A 25,990-nucleotide genomic window follows, 5' to 3' on the forward strand; every position below is an offset into this window, starting at 1 on the left:
CCACCGCGGCCCCTTTTTATCTGAAATAAATCTTGCAAAGTAAATATATTTGACACATAAATTATACATAATTCACAAACATCTCAAGCATTCTATGATTCCATAATCTTTCCGCTCTGAAGAGTAATAAAGTTTATAAGACATATGAATGCAGGAATTTGTTTTAGAGTTGAAGGAATTAAAAAAAAATAGCTACAGATTTGTTTTAATTCCTTACGATAATGTAAGAGGTTTTGCTATTATAAGCCTTTTATAACAATCATTATCTAACAATGTAAAAACGGAGTATCCTTCAAAATGACGAATCAATCTCTACATAGCAATGCTTAATTGATTCAGTAAGATATTACATTCCCACAACAGAAGGTGACATGAAATTACATAATTAAAAAAGCAAAACAGTAGTTAACCACCCTGCCATCGTTTGCGAAGGAAAATAATAACTGAAATATGAGCATTCATTAAAATATTTGTATTAGAGTTATTTAATGTATCTTTTCGTTTAACAAATATAAAACATAAAGATTGCTAGACAGAACCTTATAGAAACTAAAACAAAAAACGGCGCGAGTTATAAAAAGAAAGGCAGGATGTTTACTTTCATTGTCACAGCTCTATAGGAATTTATCTGAGCAAAGGGGTTCGAATCCGAAGGTTCATTTGTGTTTTTGAGGGACGCGCAAATTGCGAAATACTGAACCAGACGAATAATTAGTAGACAAGAAAAGTGTGTCACACACACTCGCAAGGTTATCCTAACAATGTGGAAAAAAATGGCTGCAGTCGAGCGCGTGCAATCCGCGCGACTGGAGGAAGAGAGGGATCAGAAAATGTGGCGACAACAGAAGAGTCCACAGACTTTGGAAGTCGGAAAAAAAGGAAAGTCGAAAACAATTAAAACAACAAAACGTTTAGCTCTATTGGCAATGAGTTCTTGACGTTTCGCTCTTCTTCCGCTAGGTGGCTTTCTATTTTGAGCGGCAAAAGTTAATGCTGCAAAATAGAATAACGACGACGTAAAAAAAGGATTCTTGGTCTACTGTGCTTAAGGTGCTCATATTAAAACTTTTAAATTCTGGTTCATAAATTCTATTTTTAGCAAGTGGTTCGCCACTGTGAGTGGACAACAAGGCGTCATATACTTCCGGAATCATCGTCATGGTAATATGTTTGTTTTTATTTCTTATTTTGTTGCCGTGAGCTTTAAACCGTGCGTAAGATAATGCAGATTTTTGAACGTCTCCACTTAAAACGACTACCAGAGAAAGATTTTGTACCAGTGCTTCAAATTGGGATCGAAACAAACGCAACTTAGTAAATTTATATCTTTTTATCAGTACTAAAAATATTTGCAAGCAAAAGATAAGATTTTTATCTGGAATATGGAAATATAGAACAATTCAGCTTTTGCGGGTTTATTTGATTCGTTCGATATTAAGAGAAATCTTTTATTCTCAGATAAAATAATACATCTGATACAATAGACAGCTATAGTAGAATCTATGGAACGTCTTCTAAAAATAAACTGTGTTTCACAACTAAAGCTTTAAAAATAAGAAATAAATAAGACAACAAAAATTAAATATATTAATTAATGTGAAACTAAATTATATAAACTAAGTAAAACTAACTAAATTAATAAAAAGTAAAATATTGTTAGTAATTTTTTTGAGGTGGTGGTGGGTATTTATATAACTTGAATTGTAAATTCATCTATTTTTATAACTAGATTAATGACTTGTTTCTTATTATCTTTCTACTTTTAATTTAACGTCTTTACTAAGAAGCAAAAATGAATAAATTTTCATTCCAATAATATATAGGTATTTAAGAGAAAAATACCAATATAATTCGTTACATTTTTTCTTCATTTAAAAAAAAAAATGCCTTCTTTATTTAAAAAATAATTAGCTAAACTTTTTTTAAATCAAATATGAAATGTAATTCGTAAGAGAATGCTGTCTGTAGTTTTCAACTTGAAAATAGCGGCTTTTTTTAATGAATATAATTTGGTGCTGTACTTCGTCATTTTTGTTTCTAAATAAAAGAAAATTATTTCAGTTTATTTTCCCATTTTCATTGCCTTCTCGTAAAAGGCTGTGCGAAAATATTTTTTGTAAATTTCGAAAAAATTCATAATTTTGCACCTAAAATAAACATTTTCGTCATGAATTTTTAAGTCGGATTATGTTGCATGTTTGTTCAAAGTTATGTAGTAAAATTGTAATACAGTTTTACTGAATTGAATATGAATTATATTCAAATAGTAGCACACTATTTATAGAAAAAATACAATATATATTAGGAAATATTACAAATGACCTACAGCTGTTATTTTTACAAAAATACTATCACTTGCTTAATGCTTAAATGTGCTCAATTTCGAAAATTATTTATTTAAAAATAAGCTAACATTTAGTCTTATTTTATAGTAGAAACGATTTCCAAACTTTAAATATTTTACTATGGCCTTAGTTTTGTTAATTTTAAATTCTTTCTTTTCTTTATCTATTTGAGAAATGTATTATTTTATTAATCGGAGAATAATAATAAATCGGAGAATTTATTAAAATGTGTAAATAGTTTGAGAGAAAATGAGTTATTCTAAATAAATTTTATTGTTTTTATGTTCATCTGAATTTGTTTAAATATTTCTAAATTGTATTAATGTATTTCTGACCTGGAATTTAACAAACTAAAAAATAATTTAGAATAATTCCAATTAAATTAGGTTAATATTCAGAAAAAAATATAGTTAAGGTTCTGTAATAATTTATTTTTTACAATATACGGTATTTGTGTCAATGTGAAATTACAGGTAAATTTATGTTATAAAAATTGATTAAAAACACACGCAATTTTCAAATATATCGATATAGTTTATGTGACTGTAGATATTAATTTTGCTTGACCTATTTTCTGCATACATTATTTATTAAAATATAATTAAGTCAAAAATAAGCTACACAAAAATGCACGTAACGTTTGGCTATGGATCTTGATTTTAAAATGTTTTCGTATATAACTTATAATGTAATAAACTTAACACCAGGAAAAAAAACCCGGAAATCTCGTTAAAAATATTTTTTAATGATTTTGAATAAATTATTTTGTATCAATTTATTTAATATGAAAAACGTGCAGTTTTGATAAAATTTTCAGGTAATCCGATATTATATATTTTTAAACCAAAAACTCAATATGGCATTGTATTTAAAAAAAAAATCGAATGAAAATATTTTTGGACAATCTTAATAAGCTTGTATATAAATTTATTTTTAAGTTTATCATATTTTAAATTTACCACATTATTACTTTAAAGAAAATACACTGCATTTTATTTGAAAATAGCAATTATTATGATAAATAATGGAAGTGCATATAAAAATATATTTGAAACTAGGGAATAAAAATTGAAGAGATGCTATGTTATGGTAACGAAATGCAATGGCGTACTTCTATATTTAATCTTTTTATGCCAGCTACATTCATGAAATCTTAGACGAAACGCGGAAAACATCCCTGCTGCCTTTCTATGTAAAATGAAACATTCTTTATTTATATTTAAAATTGAAATTGCGCTATATTTGTTTTCCAGTAGTTGAAAAATGATTCTTCATTCTTATTTGTACCAAAATAAAGTTGGAACATGAAAAACAAAAGAAAATGATTTGATTTTTTTCCTGATAATACTTTAACATACATTAAAAAAATATTAAATCTTATCAGCATTGGTTTTATCCAATTCCTTTATTTAAATTGCATAATTTTCAAACAAATAAATTCAGGTTGAAAAATTGATTTGATTTATTGTTTTAAAGAAAGCATATTTTTGAGCGCCATGAATATTTTGATCAATTAGGAATCAATTAAAATCTGAATTTTTCTCAGCATTTTTTAAAATTATATAATTATATTTAAAATTATTATTATCTGTAGTTTTTTGATAATTTGAAATTATAATTGGGAATAACCATTACCATTCGTGCATAAAGGCGCATCTGTTGCTTTATTTTCTGTATAATTATCCGAATTTATTTCAAACTTTTAAAAATTAATCATTGGAATAAATATTAAATTGTTGTGAAAGTATATTCCTTAACACTAGGTAAACAAATGACTTTTAAACTTTTATTTATAAACTGATGACTGTTAAATATTACTATAAAAATATTGTAAATCACTGCTTCTCCAACATGCAGCCATTGCTTTGGAAAGGAAACGATTTTTTTAAAACGACGCACGTTACTACCAGTTAATATTAGTTCCCAAAACTTGACTTTCTTGGAATGTGGGAAAAAAATTTGACTGCAAAATTTCTTTTTTTGTTTATTTGTTAAATCACTTTCTATATACTAAGAATTCCCTTAAATTTTTAGCAGTATTCAGTATTTTGTTGATTACAAAATACATTAAAAAATGGATAATGGGGTATATAAAAATGGGATTTAAACAACTAGAATTACCTTTACTTGTTTATTTTCAGCAAACCTCAGTTATGAATCCTGAAAATAAATAAACCAAGAATTAAAGTTTTTTTTATCAGATATTAAGATGTGTTTTGAATGGTGCAATTTACCAAAGTTGCGATATACATAGTATAAATCGATGAAAAATGAGTAAAAAATGTATTGTGAAAGTCCAAGGTATACATATGTCAAATTGAATAGCTTTAGGTCAAACGGTCTGGCCTGTAGAGCGCCAACACACACACACACACACACACACACACACACACACACACACACACACACACACACACACACACACACACACACACACACACACACACACACACACACACACACACACACACACACACGGGACGGGTCGCGGAGGTCTGGTGTTAAAGGCTCGGCTTCGAAAACATGGGGTTACAGGTTCGAGACCAGACCCGATCCGATTCTACCGAAGAACCGTCATGTAATCGGGTCTGGTGCACGTTAAATCCTTTGGGGCCAAAACGTCCTCCCGCCGATGTGGTGTGGAAGTTTGGAGATGAGAGGTGCCAGCTTAGGTGTCCTCGTCATTTGACCGTGATTCAAAATGACGAGGTGCGTCCCAAAATAGCCCTAGTGTTGCTTTAAAAGCGGGATGTTACTGTAACTAAACTTATCTGTAGTATAGGAGCAGTTTAATAAAGGAACTGTAACTGCGTTGAAAATCTAAATCCATTTGTCTTATTATATATTCAAAATAAATTCTTAGATAAAGTAAATTATAAAATTAATTGTCCAGTTTGAAACGCAGAGCAAGTGCTCACCAACTGAAATTGTAGAAAGAAGGCATTGGCAGCGTTTTCATCAAACGAAACGCGAGTTGCTCTTGTTTTTGCTAAGATCAACACCGTCATGGGGCAGATGACGAAAATGGGCAAGGCAAATTAATGTCCAAGTATTGAAATTTACAGTCATTGAATTATGAGGAAAATTGTGATAAATGAAATGTATGCGCTGCTCATTGCTATAGTAGTACTTTAAAGCAGAACTAAATTTATTTTTAAAGTTGCATAAAAAAGATTTCATTTTAAAATAACTTATAAATTGGACTTATTACTTGTGTGTATGTATAATATAATTTAATATTATTTAAATATTTTGAAAGAATATTACGGCCGCGGTGGGCTGGTGGTAAATCATAGGAACTTGACGGTTTCAGGTTCGAGACCCGATTCCACCGAAGAACCATCGCGCAAGCGGATCAGGTACTCGTTAAATCCGTCGGGGCCAAACATCTTCCCTCTGGTGTGGTGTGGAAATTTGGAGGGAGGTTCCATCTCAGGTGTCGTCCCCGTCATCTGACCGGAGTTCCAAAAATCCTTCCCAAAATAGCCCTAGTGTTGCTTTAAAACGGAATGTTAATATAACTAAACTTTGAAAAAATATTTTAAATTCAACATTTATCATGTTGATTGAAGAAAGCAATGATTTTCATATTAAAAATTTAAAAAATTCATTATTAGTAAATTTAAGATTATTTTGTTAATCGTGTTTTTTTAAAATTTCTCATGTATAATAGATGCATCTCATTATGTATAAAATATAATGTTATTTACTTTAAATATTTTGCCAATACTGTTTCTATAAATCTACTATTAACTATCAACTTCCCTTAAAAGAACTTCCCTTATCTTGATAAGTATGAATCCCATATAAACATGGAGCTAACATTCTTCCTGTTTAAACACCTGTAGGAAGTTATGTTCAGGTGGTTTGAGCAAAAATATTGCATTTCATCATTTATTTTTTCGATGTTAAGTCATTCAGCTTAATTATGTGTCAAGTGATTTTACAGCTTACGCTATGCACGTTTCTATAATAAGACATTTAAAATTAAATGGTGGAAAATTTTTTAAACATGGGTATGCTATTAATTTTAATTTACTTTTAGTGAAATGTTTTTGATTATTTTGATCTAAAATTAAATGAAGGAGTTCTCTGAAATGCTAACAACAGATATATTGAATGCGGAAGCATAGAAAAATCTATTCTTAATTCTTTGTCATTTATTTTGCTAATTCAAAAGTTCTGTTTTTTTTAAAAAAAATTACTTAATATCTATAAGCATTTGTGTAATTTATTTTGCTTTTCTGAAAGATGTATTTTAAATTAAAAAAAATAACTTGATAAACTTAATCCTTTGCATTGGGAAAGTTACAGGATACATTACTTGTATACGAGTATATGGATTCATCTTCGTGTTTAGAAAAAAATCGTTTCCTAAAATTCATTCTACGAATTTTTCCCTATTATAACTATCATTATTTAACAAGAATGTGAAAATGATGCACTATTCAAAATGGAATCAGGCTCAGCATGGAGAAAAGAGCTCATATTAAATATTTTTAACCATGTCCCTTTTCAAAGATTCCGACATAAATGCATATGTTCATTTTCCTTTAAATGAAAATTATTCTAAGTGAAAAATATTAAGATTTGTTCTATAAAAATGCGGAATAAAATTCAGTTTCTCTACCCTACCGAACTATTACCGATATAAAATAGAATCAAAGTTACATATTATCATTAAAAAAATTTAGAAAATCGTTACTGATAATATATAAATTAGAAGATTTACCGGTTGGAAAAACTTCCATTGTTTGTGGAGAAAAAAAGAATAAAACTATTTTTTTAAAAATCTTCAGCCATTTATGTCCAAATATTTTTTACGCAAACATTTCTTATGTAATTTTTTTGGGGAAAAAAGCTTTAAAATTAAGATTATCTTTGTTTGATGTTGCTGACGAAAGTGGAGGAAGTTTTTCGTTTTCAACCGATTTCTTGGGATTATGAGCTGCAGTTTTCCCGACATTTTATCCCTTGGACAAACTAAAGGATGTTGGAGATTCTAGGGTTACTTTCCTTCTGTTCTGGATAAACTTTAGATTATAGTCAACTAGAGTAGGAATGGTATGAGGCGATTTGAAGAGTTTATAGAATAAAACAATGATTCTTGAATTCTCAGAGCGAAATAAATTACAAAATAAAATAGTTTATTGAAATATGGGCATTTTTAACTATTTTCAGCTATTTATATGCAAGCATTCTTTGTATAGAAGGTCATTTTTATAATACATTTCGAGAATTGAGAAATTTTCGTAAAAGTAGGACATTAGAATTTAAAAAAAAATGCCTGAAAACTATTGAGAGAGCTTGGTAAATTTTTTAAAACGCAAAAATAACTAATTACAAAAGAAATTTAATGACAAAAAAATTTATTTCATTTCAAACTGCAAATTTTTAAATAATATTGAAATTAATAAGATTTTAATAACAAATGTCATTTAAAATAAGGAAATCTCGAGATAATAAAAGGCACTAAATCAATAAAATCTTACGCTTGAGAAATTTTTAGTATGTTCTAGAACACACACATGAACAAATAAGTACGAAATTTACCTATATTTAGTACCATATAGCGAAGTTTCTAAGTTTTATGCTAAATTAAGTTCTCGATGGTAATAGATTTTTACTAAATTATAAGGCAGAATTTGATATTGAAAATTGTTCAGAAATTAAATACTTTTCGTCACAATCAAAACACTTTGAATAGTGGCTGTTAAATATGAAGAAAGTATTTACTTCAGGTAATTAAAATTATGAATTCCATATAATTTGATTTTTACTAGCGTCATTTTGACCAGTATTCGTATTTATCAAGTCAAATGCTTGTTTCTCAACAGGCAATGTGCAATTAAATTGAACAGTTAAATCATTTAAAGTACAAAAATCACTTGAAAATACTTTAATATCTCAAATGCTCTTAAAATAATAAACGTCTCAAATAGAAATAGGAATGACTTAAAAATGCAGGAAAAATATTCCAATTTCGTGCAGTATTCGCTTTTAGTTTTTTTTAAGATTTAAAAATAAAGTTTAAGACAGAATCTACGCTCCAAAAGTGAAGTGAAACCCCCCAAAAGTAGTTTAGTTGTAGTAAAAGTAATCTCCCCCTAAGTAGTCACCTACGGTTTTACTTAGATGACCATATTTGAGACGTTTATTTTTTGTATATAAGTGTGTTTTACATATAGAAGTATTTTCAAGTGACTTGTGCATTTTAAATGATTTAACTCTTCAATTTAATTGCACACTTAAAATGAAATTCAGTGACTCGTCGTTGTATGCAAAGAGGATACTATACGATATGTGTACATGTAGCTACTGTATGGATAACAATAGCTGCGGACTATGCTTTAATGTGTGGTGATGCTTTATAAGCCAGATAACAGCTACGAGACATGAGAAATTTTTTTTTGTCTTGTGGTCATGTTACAAGGCTACGAACCATAAGGTTGCGAGTTCGATCCTCGCTTATCGTCAAATAGCAACAAATGCTTTGGTACGAAACGAATGAATCATTTGATGGATATTGCTTATGTTTCCGAGGAAAATATCACATGGCAACTATTACCTGGCAACTAAACCTTTAAGCTTCTTTCTATATCGCATTATAAATTTTCTTCCTATATTTGTTAATAAGGAAATAATTGCCATTTGCCATCAATGAAATTGATTTGAGGGAATATGCATGTGGGTAAATCGTAATTTGCTTTACTATTTTCTCAACTTTTAAAAGGATTTTCTTTAATCTATGAATTTGAAAATTTCTCTGAAACAAATTTATTTCGTGAATAATGGAGGTTTTTTAGGTGGTAATGTTTTTAAATAAATATCTTCGCTGGACAATACTTTTCAATATATTTCCCCTAATAAAAGGAACATTTCTAAAAAAAGGATAAAAATTTTCCGGCAAAACTTTTTCGATTAAAAAAAGGCAATAAAAGCATCGTTTTATTTTTGAATGAGTCATGTTTAATAATTTTTAAAATAATATATTTGCAAATAAGATTTTTATTTATTATAACAAATGTATCCGATCCATAAAAATTTTAAAGAAATGAATAAAATATCTCTTTGACTAGTAGGGATCTTGAATCTTCTTGACCAGTCTTCTTGGATTTATAAAACTACAATTTAAATACTTACTTTCAAACAATACTTCAAATACTTGCATACTATTTTTGTGTTTAATTTCACAGTACATTGAAGTGTTCAGCATATAAGACTCGCATTGAAAGTAAAATTCTTTCCTATGATTGACTGATAAAGCTCTACAATCCCGATATCAGCACTACATGATTCAAGTACTAAATTTCAATTACGCTTTCATTTCACTCCCCATTAACCCACATCACCAGTCTTGATTCACCAATCTTGAGGTCTATTTACTATCTGATTTATTATCTAGTCTATTTCACTTTTCATGATCTAATTAGATGACATTTGTTTTGGGAATATATTGCCTTACTAATTCAATTAAAAATCCATAGGATTGTGATTTGCCATTTTTGCATTAAACTGTATCATTTTTGAATTATTTCATTTCAACTTGTGTTTAAGATGAGAATTCGATACCCGTGCGTCGTATGGGTAGGGCGATTAAAAGGTTAATCAATTTTGTGGTTTTGAGACAAATGTGTTTACGGACACACGGAAAGATGGACAGATTTTTGTCAAAAATTTAACACGGATCTATAATTTTGATGTATACTGTCACAAGCCAGATTTATTTTCTGGTCGTTTTGTTTTAAAAGTAGCGTGTGTGTAGACATAATTCAAAAAAAAAAAAATCTTTAAGATATACAAAGTTTTGAAACTTATATCTGGAAGTCGATTACTTTAAGTATTATAATGCTTTCTTTTTACTTTGTATACAAGAAAATGAAAAAGTAAATTGTTATAATTTGTCCTTTATTAAAAAATATTTATACATGAATTATAGGAATTGAAATAAACGCTTTGGACTTTAAAAGTTTACTAATATGAAACCGGAGACCTCGGTCGTTTTTTTTCCAAATAACATAGACCATTTTTGCTTCCCCTTAACCAGTACAAGGATCCAATAAAGTTGGAAACTTAGTAAGCGAGGATTAAGTGTGATGGATCGTCCGTAAACTTTCCATCTGGTGTGTCATTTCATCAGAAGATGTTCTCGCCGATATTTAATGCCTTCCAAGCACCCGGAAAATGATTATTTATGACTGGTATAATAGCCCGACATACCGGACCGAGTCTGCAGGGAGACATTCGAGACTTTTCTGAGACTTCGGAAGATTAAATTGAATTGCTGTGCTTGGTCTTCTGATTGTTTATGCTGAATAGATTTCAATCGCGATAAATATGCAGGAGGAATGCGACTCGGTGCTCCTTCTGAAGGATTAAATGGAAGTGCAAACAGTATTATGGTATTTGTTTCCCCTGGAGATTGGGAATTTTATTCAGGAATCTGTTTTAGGAAAAGTTTCTTTCCGTAATTGTTATCGAATAAAGCGAGATTATTGAAGGAGATGGATTTAATTCTCTTTTTTTCAAAGAATTTTTGCTTTATTTAGGTAAATATCATGTTATGAATGTATGCCTGAACAGTTTTGGAGAATTTCTTAATTCTTAATCCTCCAGCTGCGTATCCCGCGATTTCCACGGGTTGGCAATCAGTCCCTTTTCTATTACATCCCGCGTTTTTCAGTTAGTTTTTACAGCTTTTTATTATCATATTATTGTGTTATCATAGTTTACAGCTTCTTATATTGTATAACATAGTATCAATTCACTATTTGAAAAATATTTGAACTTATTTGCAAGCAAGGTAACTAAATAGCGAGTTTAAAAAATTACGCACTCAGAATGTTAACCATAGAATATACTATTTGAATTTCACTTAATGTCTCCGAATTTTTGTTTATTCATATAAAAATTTTATTTGTGACAATATTTTAGCCCCCATCTACGTGTTTTATATCAAAAGTTATATAATTATTATGAATATGTAATACAGCTCTTCTGCAAAGTCTAATCCCTGAAAGATCTAAAAACATTCTTAATGGGTGCCACAGATTATTGGACCCTCCACCCCCGATCTACGCAACGATTTTTCAGACAAAAATGAAAGTTCTGAAAAATTGGAGGAATATGGCGTTTTCTATTAGAAGCCAAAATCCAATATTCTAGAAAATTCCATATCCTATTCGGAGACTGTAAATTTCTTAGCGCTGATATAAGGAGCGATTCTTTCTTGTATTGATAAAGGAAGAATCGTCTTAACTATATATTCTGAGCGCTGCTGTCTTCAAATAGTGAGATTTTTTTCTGTTACTGTTTTATATAAGTGCTTTTCTTCGGATACACTCAAGTTGTGATTTTGTTTCCTGTATTTTATTTTGTTGTTGGGAGAAAAAAAAACCTCGTTATTTTTTATCGAGCTTACTGCAACTATTGCACCTTATCCCACCGTACGGTTTCCGAATATAATCTCAGGGACGGAACTGGTGAAACTATTTTTGTCATCTAATTATGATAACACGGTGATACCTAACCTTTATTTCTTTCCGTATCCGTTGACCTTCTTGCTTTTGAGTACCTATTGCTTATATCTTTGAGCTTGTTTCTCGGAGCAGAGTTTAATAAAAAGAATTTAAATATGACAATAGATATGTTATATCTCTAGCTACTGCACTCTTATTTCTTTATTTGTTTTTAATTATATGTATATAATGATATTTTAAAATTTAGTTTAAATCTTTATTTCCAAATTTTTATCTTAAATTAGCCCCTGTTAGCTTCAATCTAAATTGCTTTATTTCTTTATCGAAGTCTCAATTTCTTAACACACGCTCTAGAACTTTGATTTCAACATTTTCTTACGTCTTGAGCGAAGGGAAAAAATCCCTAATGCTTTCAATATTATTTTAAAGATACTCAAGACTCCCTTCTCTAATTCGATATGTCTAAAAAGAAATACCTATCAAAATCTCATTGTAAAATCACTGAAGGGAAAAATGTATGCCTCTTTCGCTCTTTTGTCGCGATGTAGATAGAGGCATCGCTAATCGCTTTTTCTATGTACAAATTATGCTTCCCAAGATGAAATAAACGAATATTCAAAGTGTCATTTCTGTCTTCGGATCTGACTCTGCTTTTAAATATTATGTTATATATTCCTGTCTATAAATTCTGTATTTCTGAAATATTAAATATTTGGTCACTGAGCTTTTGCTACTCTACTTTCATTGCTACACATTAGGTTTTCGATTTGAATAACTTTCGTGTTTCACCCAAAATTGGAGAAACAAAATTGTATAATTTTTAGTTATTAATGGTATTTTCCCCCTTTACGAACATTATGTGCCCCTAAATTGTCTACCGCGTTCTACTAAGTGTGTATACCATAGTTCAAGAATTTGTGTTATAACAGGCCTTTTCTCATTTTTTCGAATTTTTCTATTTTGTCATAATAGGCATCAGTGGTTTATATGAAATTCTTGTGCTTTAAAATGCCCATTCTTGTTGTTTTTGCTCTTGATCCCAATCCGCATCTTGTTAGAATGTAATACTTTTGTAAAACTAACAAAGGTAGTTTTAAAAAACATTGTTACACAGCTTTTTGTCATTTATAAATATTGTTATGAATTTATAATACATCTTTCTTCACAAATTAATCTATAGCTGAAACAAAGATCTACAGATATTCTTAACAGTTGGCGAATGGATGCCAAGTAAATGATCCAAACCATGAAAATCAATTGGTCACTTGGCTAAGCTTTTGGTGACTAAAATAAAGGTTCTAGGAAATGTGGGATTTATGTTGCTATCTCATATAGGAGCCGAGATATAAGATCTTCTAGAAAATTCCATATCCTTTCGAGAGATTATAAAAGTCGGAGCACTGACACGAAGATGAATCCTATTTTTGGAATGTCGATTGCAGCGAGAGCTCTCTAATTGCTATTAATATTTTCTGTTTAGTGATTGTGTCTTTGTGTTAGTGTTTAGTGTGTTATCAGCTTGTGTTGATCAGTAAGTGCTGTTTTTTTTCGTTCACCTCGTTATTTTGTTGCCTGAATTATTTTTCTCAGAATAAAGCTTCGTTTTCCATTATCCAAATATTGTACTTTTACTGTACATTCATCGGACAATTTTAAGTAGCAATATTGTTAGACCTATGATTGTTCATTTCTCTCATCATAAATACAAAAATCAAGATTTTTTTTTGTATGAAAAAAGGCTTGAGTAAAATATCTATCGGTTTACAAATAGCAATTATTGAATTCATACTGATTTCTTATCTCCTTAAGATTTTATAGTAGATTTCGACGCAAAGTAACTTGCTTCGTCTTGATGTCCTAATACTTGATTGATATTTAAATATACAGAGATGGCATTTTATTTTTTCTTAATCCACAGTTAGTCAATAGTCGATCCTTTTCACCCATAAATGATCGCAATGTGCATGTTCATTCCGTTTTGATAATTTTGTCTTTACAACTATGATAATTAGTTCTGTAAAAAAAAATTGCGATACATTATAAATTGTATTAAACAGGAAGCATTTGTTGTAATTAAAAGCGAATTAAGTATTTGCAGGAAAAGGATTATTTTTATAATGAGAATTCGAACTTTTACATCGGTCAGATTTCTTTATTTTAAATTTTCCATTGTAGGTTGACCATTTATTTAGTACAAGAAGTTCAAATTTATGTCTCCAAATTCTCTTCATATAATCACGATTTTTTTTTTATTTCACTCGTTTGATTATATCCAAATTTCATGGAAAAATACAATACTTCACATTTTTATACCGATATTTGATTATGATATTCAAAACCCATTTTTGTGTGTAAAGAGGAAGATGATGTAAACGATATTTTTAGTTTTCTAGACTAGAAATCGGTATTTTATTTATACTTTCAATATAATACATGTACTGTATATAATATATAGTTGTTAAATGAGATTTAGATATAATTTTATGGTCTCGATTCTTTGTCAGACAGTAAAGTCGTGTTACTTTTTTACATACTTTGTGTTCATTGTTTACGGGAACCTTTATAATGGTGACCAGTCCCATGATATCATAGCTCTATTAAAATTTTTTTTTAGTTCATCTGTCTTCTATTGAACGGTATTGCGACTTTTTTTTTGGTTTACTTCACTGATATTGCACAAAATCCCTTCTTTAAAAGCTGTCAGCGATTGCAGAAAATCATACGATTGAAGAAATAATAAAAACTATTAATTTCATTTTCACTTTTAATTCAAATTGTAATTAAAATGTCATAAAATTTGCTTCGAGGTAGGCATTACCACAATATCTGGATAGTATACGTGTGTCACTTTGGTAGGCGTAGGTCAGAAGTCCGCCATTTTAAAAGTGTTAACACACACATTTTGCGCGCATGCACGTGCCTTTATTATCAATAGAAATTGAAATCGAGCATTTCTTAATATTTATTTGTATTTCTACATATTTTAAAAGTAAAAACATTAACCAAGATTTTTTTAGAAGCATCTTTTGGTTGTTCGTTTTAATAGAATGCAAATGTTTAAGTGTTTTTCTTTCGTTATCAACAATTACACTTTTTTCTCTAAATAAACAGCAACAAAAGAATTGACTCTTACAGCGTTACTGAGCCCTTGACTTAAGAATTTACTTAACTTCATAATTAGAGGACACATTTTATTTGGGACATTTAGTTTAATTCCTATAATAATAATGGAAGGGCATACGAGATGTTGTAGTATATTTAAGTATTTTTTGCATTTTTAAATTAATTCTTAATTTCAGGTTTAAAGTTAAAAATTCGATACTTCGATGCACGAATCAGAATCGTCATTGTATGCGAAGGGGTTAAATAACCAAACTGGAATGATTCTCTTTCGAAAAAAAATGAAAATTCTTTTATACCCTATTTAAGTACACCATTTTCTAAATTGAAACTTTGTAATTCAAACATTTAATAATATTGTATCATTTTATAACTTTGTAACTTCAGATTTTAATTTGAAATCTGAGCTAATAATCATTAAAAATTCTAATTTAAACCAGTTTTATATTCATAAATCCGACTTTACCATAGTATCAGAATGCTTTTATATCCAATGAAAATATTTGAAGAATGTCCGAACAATGTTATTTCTTTATGGATTATTATTTATCCGGGTTCTTCTTTTTATCAATCTCAAAATTTACGTTAAATATTTAATTAAAATCTGAAGCAATCTCATTTTCAAAACGCATTCCATTAAATAATACCCGTTTCAAATTTTATCTAAAGAACTGAGATCTAGCTTTAATTGAAACAAATGCACAAACAATGGAATATTTACATTTGGTGATTGCAATTTAAATTTATTTAACTTCAAGTTTTTTATCGAACGTTCATTTAAAGTAAAATAAATAAGCTGGAGACATGCACATTCCTTCATATGAGTTTCTAAAAGATCATCCAAATTAATTCCTTCTACATATTCAAGTGACTGCACAAAAGTTATTTCATCTACATCTGTTGCTAACTTAGAATAGATAATCTTGATTAAATTCTTTGAAAGTCAACGTATTGGAAAATTCTTCAAGTTTTCAATCTCCATTTACGAAATGGTAGTTGCTCCGACGAGCAGCGAATCAATTTTGCTCCTTTCGGATATAATTTTTTTTTTCCTACTTCTAGTCTTTGATCGCGCAAGTGGAAGTATTTCAATATTTGGATAGTATTACGACTTTAATTTAAAGAAACTACTTCTTCTCTATTTAAAGTAGATAAAATGAAATCGACGATTTCATGGAAAATTATTTCTTTTTCCTCGTCAGTACGAGTTCGGATGATGCAAAAGGATTCTGAAACGTTAGGCGGAACTTCATCGTTGGAAATAGCTTTGATCTTTAGTAATAGTAGAACGGATCATTCGATATGTTTTTAAATGACGTTGATATTTTAGAAGCTCAAAGTTTCAAAATTTATAAATATTTAAAGCAAATCGTTACATTGTCTGTGTGACAGCACCTGAAGTTAGTTACTCTTATTCTCTTAGTTATTCTCTTGCATCAAATTAAATATTTTTTCTCATACACTTGCACAATATTATAAAGAATTGCTATTTACTTTTTAATGCAATAAAATGAATTGAATATCAATTTGGAACATCTTTCTGCGGACTTGACTGGTGCGAAAAAATATATTTACATTATTTAGGATAAAACTACATACCACATTTCGGTTGGCTCATATATTCCGATTTTGAGCTATTTTCCCCAAATGACTCAAAATAAGTGAACTTTAAAACGAATAATGGTGAACAAATAAGTTGACTAGTCGGAAATTTACGGACCAGCATTCAGATTCATCAACAAGCAATTAATTCATAATTGAACTGGTTCAAATTTTAATATATTTCAAAATTTTATAATCAAATACTATATTAAACTTTATTAAATATTAATAAACTTTTTTGTTGAATTATCGTGTTCCCACCCATAGGCAGTATTTCCGCTGATGAATTTTATCCAAAATTTCATTGGAGTCTATGATTATATTAAAATCATATACCAAATTTCATTTATTTAGTTTGTTGTCATACCGACTGATAAATAGACATAATTCCAAAAAGGATTTATCCGAATTGCAATTGAGCGATTCATAATAATTTTTATGTACAGGGTGTTTATAAAGTCCCGGACCCATTTTGATGTTTAATAACTCATAAAATAATAAAGATAGATTAAAATTAATAACATAAATGGTTAAATAGACTCAAAAAGTTGCATGACCCTTGTCAATGAACTTCCACGTGTGCCCCCTTCGTCGCACGGAGGATATCAAGTCGATAGTCAATTTCACGCCAGGTAGCGACAAGCATGTCGGCATCCACAGAGCCATTTGCGCACATTATGGCGATTAACAATGCCAGAAACATGAAAGGATGCTTCATCGGAGAACATTATGCTCTTCAGAAAATCAGCAGCATCTTCTATCCTCCTTAGCATATCTGTTGCAAAGGCCATCCTCCTAGGTCTATCGTTCGGTTCCAAAACTTGAACAATTTGAACTTTGTATGCATGCAGTCTTAATTTTTTCTTAATAACCTTGTACACCGTCGAAATTGGCATATCCAATTCTGTTGCCGCTGATCTCACAGATATTCTAGGATTGTGTAAAAATGTCTCTCTGACACGCTTAACATCAAAATCACTTGTGCAAGGACGTCTGGAACGTTTCTTATCTTCGATAATTCCAATTTCTAGAAAATTCTTTTTCCACCGCAAGATGCTGTTTTTGGATGGAGGATATTTTTGGTAAATTCTTCTGAAATTTCTCTGTGCTTGCACTATCGATTTCATTTCTATGAACCACCATAAAATCTGTCCTTTCTCTTGTGGTGTACGCATTCTCCTTAATATCCACTCGAATAAAACATCACATACAAAAGTACTACATAGAACAAACACATCAAAAGTAAATATAACATTGCAATAGTTGCCAAAAACAAAAGAGAGAAAAATGCAATTAATAAGCAGACAATATTTAGAAAAGTACAGATATTTAGACTGGAAAATGAAATTATCTGAAAATAACCACACATGCAGACGATATTTACAAAAGTAAAAATATTCAAACCTGAAAAGGAAAATATGAGTTATTCCATCAATAAATGCCATAAGTTTGTTTATATCTTTATTATTTTACGAGTTATTAAACATCAAAATGGGTCCGGGACTTTATAAACACCCTGTATTTCCTGTCTGAAGAGGTAAACAATCCTTGGTAAATAATATGCAGACAGATCCAAATTCAAATGAGGAGACAAAATCAGACTTTTGTAAAAAAGATTGGCTTTAGATAAATCCTTGAGTAGCGTGGCATTCACACTCAAGGCCCGCAATTTAATGGGAGGTCACTTTTAATACCTTTATTATAGAAAAAAAATTAGGAACCGTTCTTATTGTTATTTATTATTTAATGGCATCACATTAAAGTTTGATTGAAATAACAAATATTGCTCGGCGTCGTATATTCCGAACACAAATCAAACATCTTTACTTTCTCGCTTACGTAGTATAGAGAAAGTATTGTAACTGTCAAGAAATTCGAACTCGAGGTTTTGACGAATCTCCACTCTTTAGATCTCCCTGAGTTCGAAAAACGAACTTTTGGGAAATGTCCGTCTGTCTTTGACAAAAATTACTCAAAAACGCTTAGACTAGACGTTTGAAATTTTATATACGGTCTTTACACCAAATTTGGAGATTTCTATCCAATTTTGAGTAAAATCTATGCAGGGGAAGTCCGCCTGTCCGGCTGCTCGAATATAATTTAACACAATAATTACAAAACGTAGAAAGCTATATTAAAAAAAATTCGATTCTATGTATTGTGTAGACACCTGTTGGATTTGGCTCAAAATTTGACAACGGCTTGACTGTCTATCCGTCTGCACTTTCAGTAACATGTAAACGCAATAATTAAAAACGCAAATATATCAAATTTGGTACAGAATTTTGTGACTACAAGTGCAGTTTTGTGTGAAATTTATTTCAGTCGATTGAGCAAAACGCATCTAAAACAAAAATTCGATTTTTTGGATACTATTAATCATGCCAAGGATTGATTAATCACCAAATAACTCGCCAAGGATGACAGGATTGATTCATTAAAAATTCTGAATTCACGCCGAAAGTTAATATTTCGTAACTATTGTGATGCTATGTGAGACGCTCTCAGACATGACTGGATTATTAGTTTTTTCAAGTTACTCCTTGATGATCTACTCCTGCCATCATTTGTGTCTACTTATTAATAATTATTAATGCGAGTATCGTTCCCAGTATTTTCTGTATGAATTCTGAATTCTCTGTCAACTTAAATTCACAATTATCTTCACTTTTACATAAATATTCAAATTTTGTAAAACAAAAGTGATTTACAAATTGGATGTTTTGTCAAGATGTCCTTGATAACTCTTACTGTCTCTCCATGCAGTATTTTTATAGAACAACAGACATTGTTTATTAATCTATTCTAATTCAAAGAACACTGTGTGATACTCAATAAAATATTTATTAAATTTTGAAATGTAAAATAGTGTAAAGATGAATATATTCAAAAATACTAGAATTATTGCAAACCAATATCTTTTAATATGGATATGTCTAAATTCTGGATTAACATTTAGAATGTCAGCATATATTAATCGATTTATATTAAGTGTTAAATAGTATTTTGTGAGATGGGAAAATCAAATTTTCGAACAGATTTTAAAAATTATTGACCTTTGCTATAAGTATATCTATTCTAAGAAAGCGATACATTCTTCCGAAATGAACTAGATAAGGAGTTCGGCTAAACAATTTCTGCAGAATAACGGTCCAGGAGAACGAAGATAACATTCATTCTTCTAGTTTTACGATAACAAACGATGAGGTATTAGTTCATTACTTTCCAACAATGGACTGGAGCGTCCATAGCAGAAAGTAAGAAATTTATGAAGGGAAAACGAAAGTGGAGATTATCCGTCACCGATATGATTCTTAGATTGACCTTATTCCTTCACTTAGATGTTTTTGAGTATTTATTTTCATTGTTATGTATGTCAAGAATCATGTAGCATCTTTTATATTCTAATGATTAACTAAGTAATAGTTTGAATATATTGAAGGAACATGAAGTCTTTCTTCAATTATTAAATGTTGACAAGAAATGGATGGAGAAAACAATATAAAATGTTCGCCAATCTTATTTTTTTCTTGTCGAATAGTTGGCGAAATGAGTCCATAAATTTAAGCAATAATTTGAAAATTATATATAAATAATGGTAATGACATCAATAAGGGGAGGGGCGATGTGTTTTACTGTTCCATCAAATCAAATCATCCATTTCTGCTTGGCGTGAATTGAAGCGCTGTTATGGGCGCAGTCCATTTGTTGTTAAGACCATAAAATACGTTTCGAAAAAGTTTCTAGAACTAATATATATTACTGCTGTAAGAAAAAAAGACAGGATGAGTTTTTAAAAAATGAAATTACATCTTGTATTCTATACCTTTTAACGATGAAAGGAGCTTTTATATTCTGTTAATAAGCATGATTCTAATTTCTTTTCCGAGTGCAAAGGGTTAAAGAAAAAAAATTTCCGGCAGATGAAATGGAAGCGACGGATTACACATGTTTTTCAGATATTATTACTCTTTCTTCTTTTTTTAATATGCAGAGATAGAGTAAAAGTTTTAACGAAAAACTGTAGCAGAATTTATATGTAGTTTATTTTTGAAACTAACTTGTCTTTTTACTCTGTACGAAATGCACTTTAAAATAATTAAAAAATAGGATATTAATATTTTATCGGATCGATTAAAAGCTCTGGGTTTCAATTTCTTTAAACAAAATTAAAATAATTTTTTTGTTCACAAATTCACATCAGCATGCTATGTACGAGTCCAAATGTTAATGAATTTATGGACTCCCTCATTTCATTTTCCTGGCCTGGAAAGGTCTCGTGTGGTGTATCTTCAGTGGCCTGGTGGTAAGGGCTCGGCTTCGGAACCGGAGGGTTTCAGGTTCGTGACCCGATTCCACCGAAGAACAGTCGTGTAAGGGGGTCTGTAGCACGTTAAATTCGTCATGAACAAACGTCCTCCCGCTGGTGTGGTGTGGTGTGGTGTGGTGTAGAGAGGGGGGTGCCAGCTCAGGTGTCGTCCTCGTCATCCGACCGCTGTTCAAAATGACCAGGTCCGTTCCAAAATAGCCCTAGTGTTGCTTCAAATGGGACGTTAATATAACCAAACCAAACCTCAAATATTTCATACAGAACAAGTAGTCTTAGTCTTACTTTTTATGAGCCGGCATTTTAATGTTTTTTAATGCTTCTTTTGCTTTGGTTTATTTTAATTATTTGAGGTTCCTTAGCTAGTTGTTTTGCTTTCTGATCTATTCCAAATCAAGCAATTCTTATCCAATCAGAACAACTTACAATTATATTAAAAATAAATACCACCTAACCTTATCTTTAAACTAGTTTAGTAAATTATAGCCGAATGAATTTCCATCTTTTGTTAAATGTTTAATTGATATCTAAATGTAAGCGTTTCTAAACTTAACTGAGAAACCATATTGTGCTTTCTCTTTAAAAAATCGAACGAAAGATCCGCATCGCTGCTTAATAGAATTGAGATAAGGTAATATTCAAATAATATCTCCTCTGTTAAGGAAAGAGCTGTTACAGCCAGATAGCTAACATATGCATTTTCTAAAATTGCGAGACGAGAACAATACTGCCGGGGCATTCTCCAAGCTACAAACGGAAAACACATCGAAAAAAAACATCCAGAGAGTGATAATAAGTTGGGCATATTTCAACAATAACATCAAGATGAATTTAAAATTATTATAAATTTATCTCTACTTTTTTAAATAAGCGCCTTTGTTATTGATGCACTTATTAAAAAGACAAGTTTTGGGGTGCCGATATTATACTCATTTTCTGCCAATAGTTATCTGTTGGTATGCATTTGAGCACTGTAACTCGAAAATGGAACAAATCGGATTAAATTTCAGTAAATGATTTCATTAAACTGTGGAGCTGTTTCAAATTTTGACAAAATATATCGACGAGTTGACTGTCTGTGGGTCTGTTTACTTATGGTACTGCGGCATTTGGCAGATGGATGAATTTTATTATTTGATCTTTACACCAAAACTATGAATATGCATTTCATTTTAAATTAAATCACAGGATAGGCAGGGGCAAATTTGTCAATTTGTGCGTGCGCGCGCGCGCGAGAAAGAAAGGTAAACGAAATTCGGTATGCAATAGATGTGTATATAAATGGTAGACATTTATCAAATTTTCGATCAAATCAGTCAACGGAAAAGAGGTCCCAGACACATTCTATATTCTTTCCACAATTATAAAGTTAAGCCATAAAACGTTCCATGTAGAGGTATACGAAAAGGCAAGAGCGGAATTTCCCACTTGTTTTCCTTTTCTGAAAAGCTGTAGCTGCCAGAGATAGGAATCTGGAACTGTTTCTAATGGACTTGGTGAAGGGCAAAACACGATTAATTAATGTAATGAACAATTAACCACTTGGGGTGGAAAGTCGTGCCACGCACGTCGAGATGTTTTTGTCACAGAATCGCCAACGGCGTATTACGTCAGCAGGCAATTATCACAAAAGTAACAGTGATGTTTGTGATCCGTTGACTGAGAATTTACCAGTTAACAGGAGCACAGTCTTAATTTGAAAATGAATCATTTAGAAGATGCAGGACGCCGCAATGGCCTGGTGGTAAAGTATCGGCATCGGAACCCACGGTTTCAGGTTCGAGACCCGATTCCACCGATAACCCGTCGTGTAAGTGGGTCTGGTGCACGCTAAATCCGTCGGGGCCAAACGTCCTCCCGCTGGTGTGGTGTGGTGTGGTGTAGAGAGGGGGGGGGGGTGCCAGCTCAGGTGTCGTCCTCGTCATCTGACCGCTGTTCAAAATGACGAGGTCCGTTCCAAAATAGCCCTAGTGTTGCTTTCAAACGAGACGTTACTATAACTAAACCAAACCAAACTTGGTAAATGCAACTATTTCTCCAATTTATATAAGGTCTCGGATACTTTGTGTGGCCTCGCTGCTGGTTACAGTGGACTTTTTTTTGGCCTGTGAAATTATCACCACGAGTGGTTAATGCAAAAACAACAAAAGGTTAAAAAATTGTACAATTTTAAAAATTTGACACTATTTAATTTAAAGCTACAACAGCTTTTAACGCCAACAAATGCATTATTGATTGAAGTAGCGAATAAGACATTTTCTTTCTTTGCACTTATTGCTTTTACTTCAAAGCTTCTCAGTCGTCGGAGGCACACTTAGTCTTTGATGGGAATATCCGAAACTATTGTCATTAAAGGCGAAAATACAAGATATTACAATATTTAAAAAAAAAATGCTATGGTATTTTGATTTCTTTATTTACGTTAAAACAAGATGTTCTATGCACTCGAAATGCAAGAAGCGCAAATTCTTAAATATTCTACATTTATATATATTCGTAATGGGTTTGGATTTCTACCGCGAGATCCTGAAGTAGAATAAACTGCGACGAGACTTGTATAATAGGTGTTGAGGCAAGACCCCCGTTAGACATCTGGGGTTGTGGTTGAGGTGAGGTCTGTTACGATTAATATGCGATGCGCAAGGACAGTTCTTTTAAGATAGGGCAAAGCGACTGATTAGTCTGAGTAGTAACTTATATGATTGTAAATGTGCGTAAGTTAAGGGTGTTGGACCTTGATGCCAAAATTTATGTAACCCCTGACCTTTGCAAAAAAAGTCCATGGCCGGGTTTCTTTAGAAGGAAGCTTTGTACCGTGCACTAAATAATCGAAGTGCATGATGTAGTGATAGTTAGTTATGTAACTAATAGCATTAATAATTATAACTAAGCATTTTTCTTTCAAATTGATCAGCAAAAGATAGACCACAATAGTCTAATGGTAAAAGTCACGGCTCTGGGTCGAAAGGCTGCAGACTCAAATGCTCTTGATTCCCCCCTAAAAAACCTTTGTGATCATCGCCTAGTGCACATTAAATCAATGTTCGATGGGAACAAACATCTTCTCTTTGATGTGGTATAAAGGTAAAGGTTTGAAAAGGTTTGTCAGCTCAAGTGTCATCCTCGTCATCAGACCGGAATTCAAAATTACGAACAAAAATCTTACCCCAGATATCTGTAGTGTTGCCCAAGCTGAACGTTAAATTAAACTTATAAATAGCTAAATAGTGTCCGATTTAACTTAATTCCTGATTATTTCAATTCTCTCGATATTTAAAATTATATACAACATAGAATTTGTAGAAAAAGATACTCCTGTAAGCTTGAAATTGCATCCAACGTGAGAACTAATTTTATAAAACTCAGCTCCTCGAAACAAGATCAAAGGTGAGTGGATAAAAATGGACTACCATCTAAATAGATAATTGTCAAGATGAGGAAGTCAACTATCATCATTCATGAATACTATATTATTTTAGTTGTTTCATTTGTTTCAAAAGAGAACTTTTAGTATTCTGGAAACATGGAATAAAATGTCAAATATATTCTGAAAATGTAAATTCGAGTCGGCTAATTTAAGCTTGCAGCATTATTAACGAAAATCTCATTCCATTGAGTATTGTAGGATTAAGAGTGCTAAAAAATAAAAGGATTGATTAGATGGTACGCGGCAAAACAGAAGATGGAACCGCTATCTTATGTGGGGAAAAAAACTGCTTTGGACCGGAAGTCTCCGAGTTCAAAACCCGATTCCAGTGTAGAACACATGTAAGTGCTCCTGGTGCCCGTTGATTCCGTCGGGATTAAAATGTCTCCTCCTCGATGTGACAGAGAATTTCAGAGATCGGTATCGGTTTAGAATCCTCCTCTTCATCTGAGCATGACTTAATCCTTTACTGCATACTGTAGCAGATTTGGTACATAATTTTTCATTTTAATAATGAATATAAATATTTTAAGAATAGAAGTTTTTTTTTTAGAAATCTTAAATTGGAATTTAGAATAGATTTTCGAAAAGAATTTTTAAAATGCATTTTTTTGTTTGTTATATGTGTGCTTTTCTTGTCAAGAATTTTTATTTTGAAATTTTAAAAAAAATTGTGCTTTGAAGGATTAAAATTATGAGATCTGACCCCACGTAGCTATCTTTTTATTTCAAAACGATGCCTAAATACACTTAAGCTAGACTATGCAATTAAAAATAATTTAACTATCTACAGAAAGGCAAAGTACTAATTTATTGCTAATAACTCTAAACGCATAGTAAATTTTCTTAACAAGATTCTTCACATTTTTAATTCATGAAATTCATTAAAACCAAAAAAAAAAAAAAAATTCATAATCGTTTACAGGTGCTTTTAACGATCATAAGAAGCTAAACGTCATTCTCCAATTATTTAATCGATGAAGAATAGCATAATTAATGAGAGATGGAGCGACAATTATTAGAAAAAATATAGAAAAAATGAATTGCGTAAACTAAAATTTCTCTAACCTATTTATTCTTTGACTTTCATAAACCACGACGTCTTTATTTGAATAAAATTTTCACGTAATGATAATTAGATAAACATTTTTTAGCCTAGACATTTGCATTTTATGATCTAACATTTTTATAGTTTTAAACGCGCTGTTCAGTAATGACTTAAAACGCTGAATAAATATGTATGAGGGAGCATTTACATACTAATTTCGGTATTAGTAAAAATACGCGACGGTTTCTTTATGTACTAAGAATAATTTCTTTTTTTTAATAGTTGTAAAATAAATTTTTCATATGTTGTTAAGGACGGAACCCGAGTTATTTCGTTCTACGTTTGTATGTATATGCTACCGGGAAAAGCCGAAATCTCGAGAATGTCGACACTCACCGGTGAATGTCAACATATACCCAAATACCTCGGTGAAAGACCGAATATTTTATTATATTCTTACATATTCGGACAGTTACCGGTGTATGTCGACAAGCACCATGCACTGATGGTGAATGTTTTTATTACGTTTTTAAATCATACTTTATTATTAAAACATATTATGAATGATATATCAAAATAAGAGAAAGCTATGTAGTAATTAAACTTAAAAAATTATTGGAATTAAACTATTAAACTTAAAAC

General features: G+C 30.8%; 1 protein-coding gene across 2 annotated transcripts in view; it reads left to right on the forward strand.

Moving 5' to 3' along the window:
• Window positions 1–988: 988 nt before the first annotated feature.
• Window positions 989–25,990, forward strand: part of LOC129981865 (calmodulin-A-like) — a 315,003-nt gene continuing 290,001 nt past the window's right edge. Inside the window, exon 1 of one of the 2 annotated variants that reach the window (XM_056092901.1) lies at window positions 989–1,161. Coding sequence is in view for 1 of the 2 variants with exons in the window: in XM_056092900.1 (XP_055948875.1) it covers window positions 1,159–1,161 (3 nt within the window). In the remaining variant the exon portion in view is untranslated. The remainder of the gene's footprint in view (window positions 1,162–25,990) is intronic. The other variant, XM_056092900.1, reaches the window with a different exon arrangement.

The sequence above is a fragment of the Argiope bruennichi genome, chromosome 8, assembly GCF_947563725.1.
Source record: "Argiope bruennichi chromosome 8, qqArgBrue1.1, whole genome shotgun sequence".
Taxonomy (NCBI): Eukaryota; Metazoa; Arthropoda; class Arachnida; order Araneae; family Araneidae; genus Argiope; species Argiope bruennichi.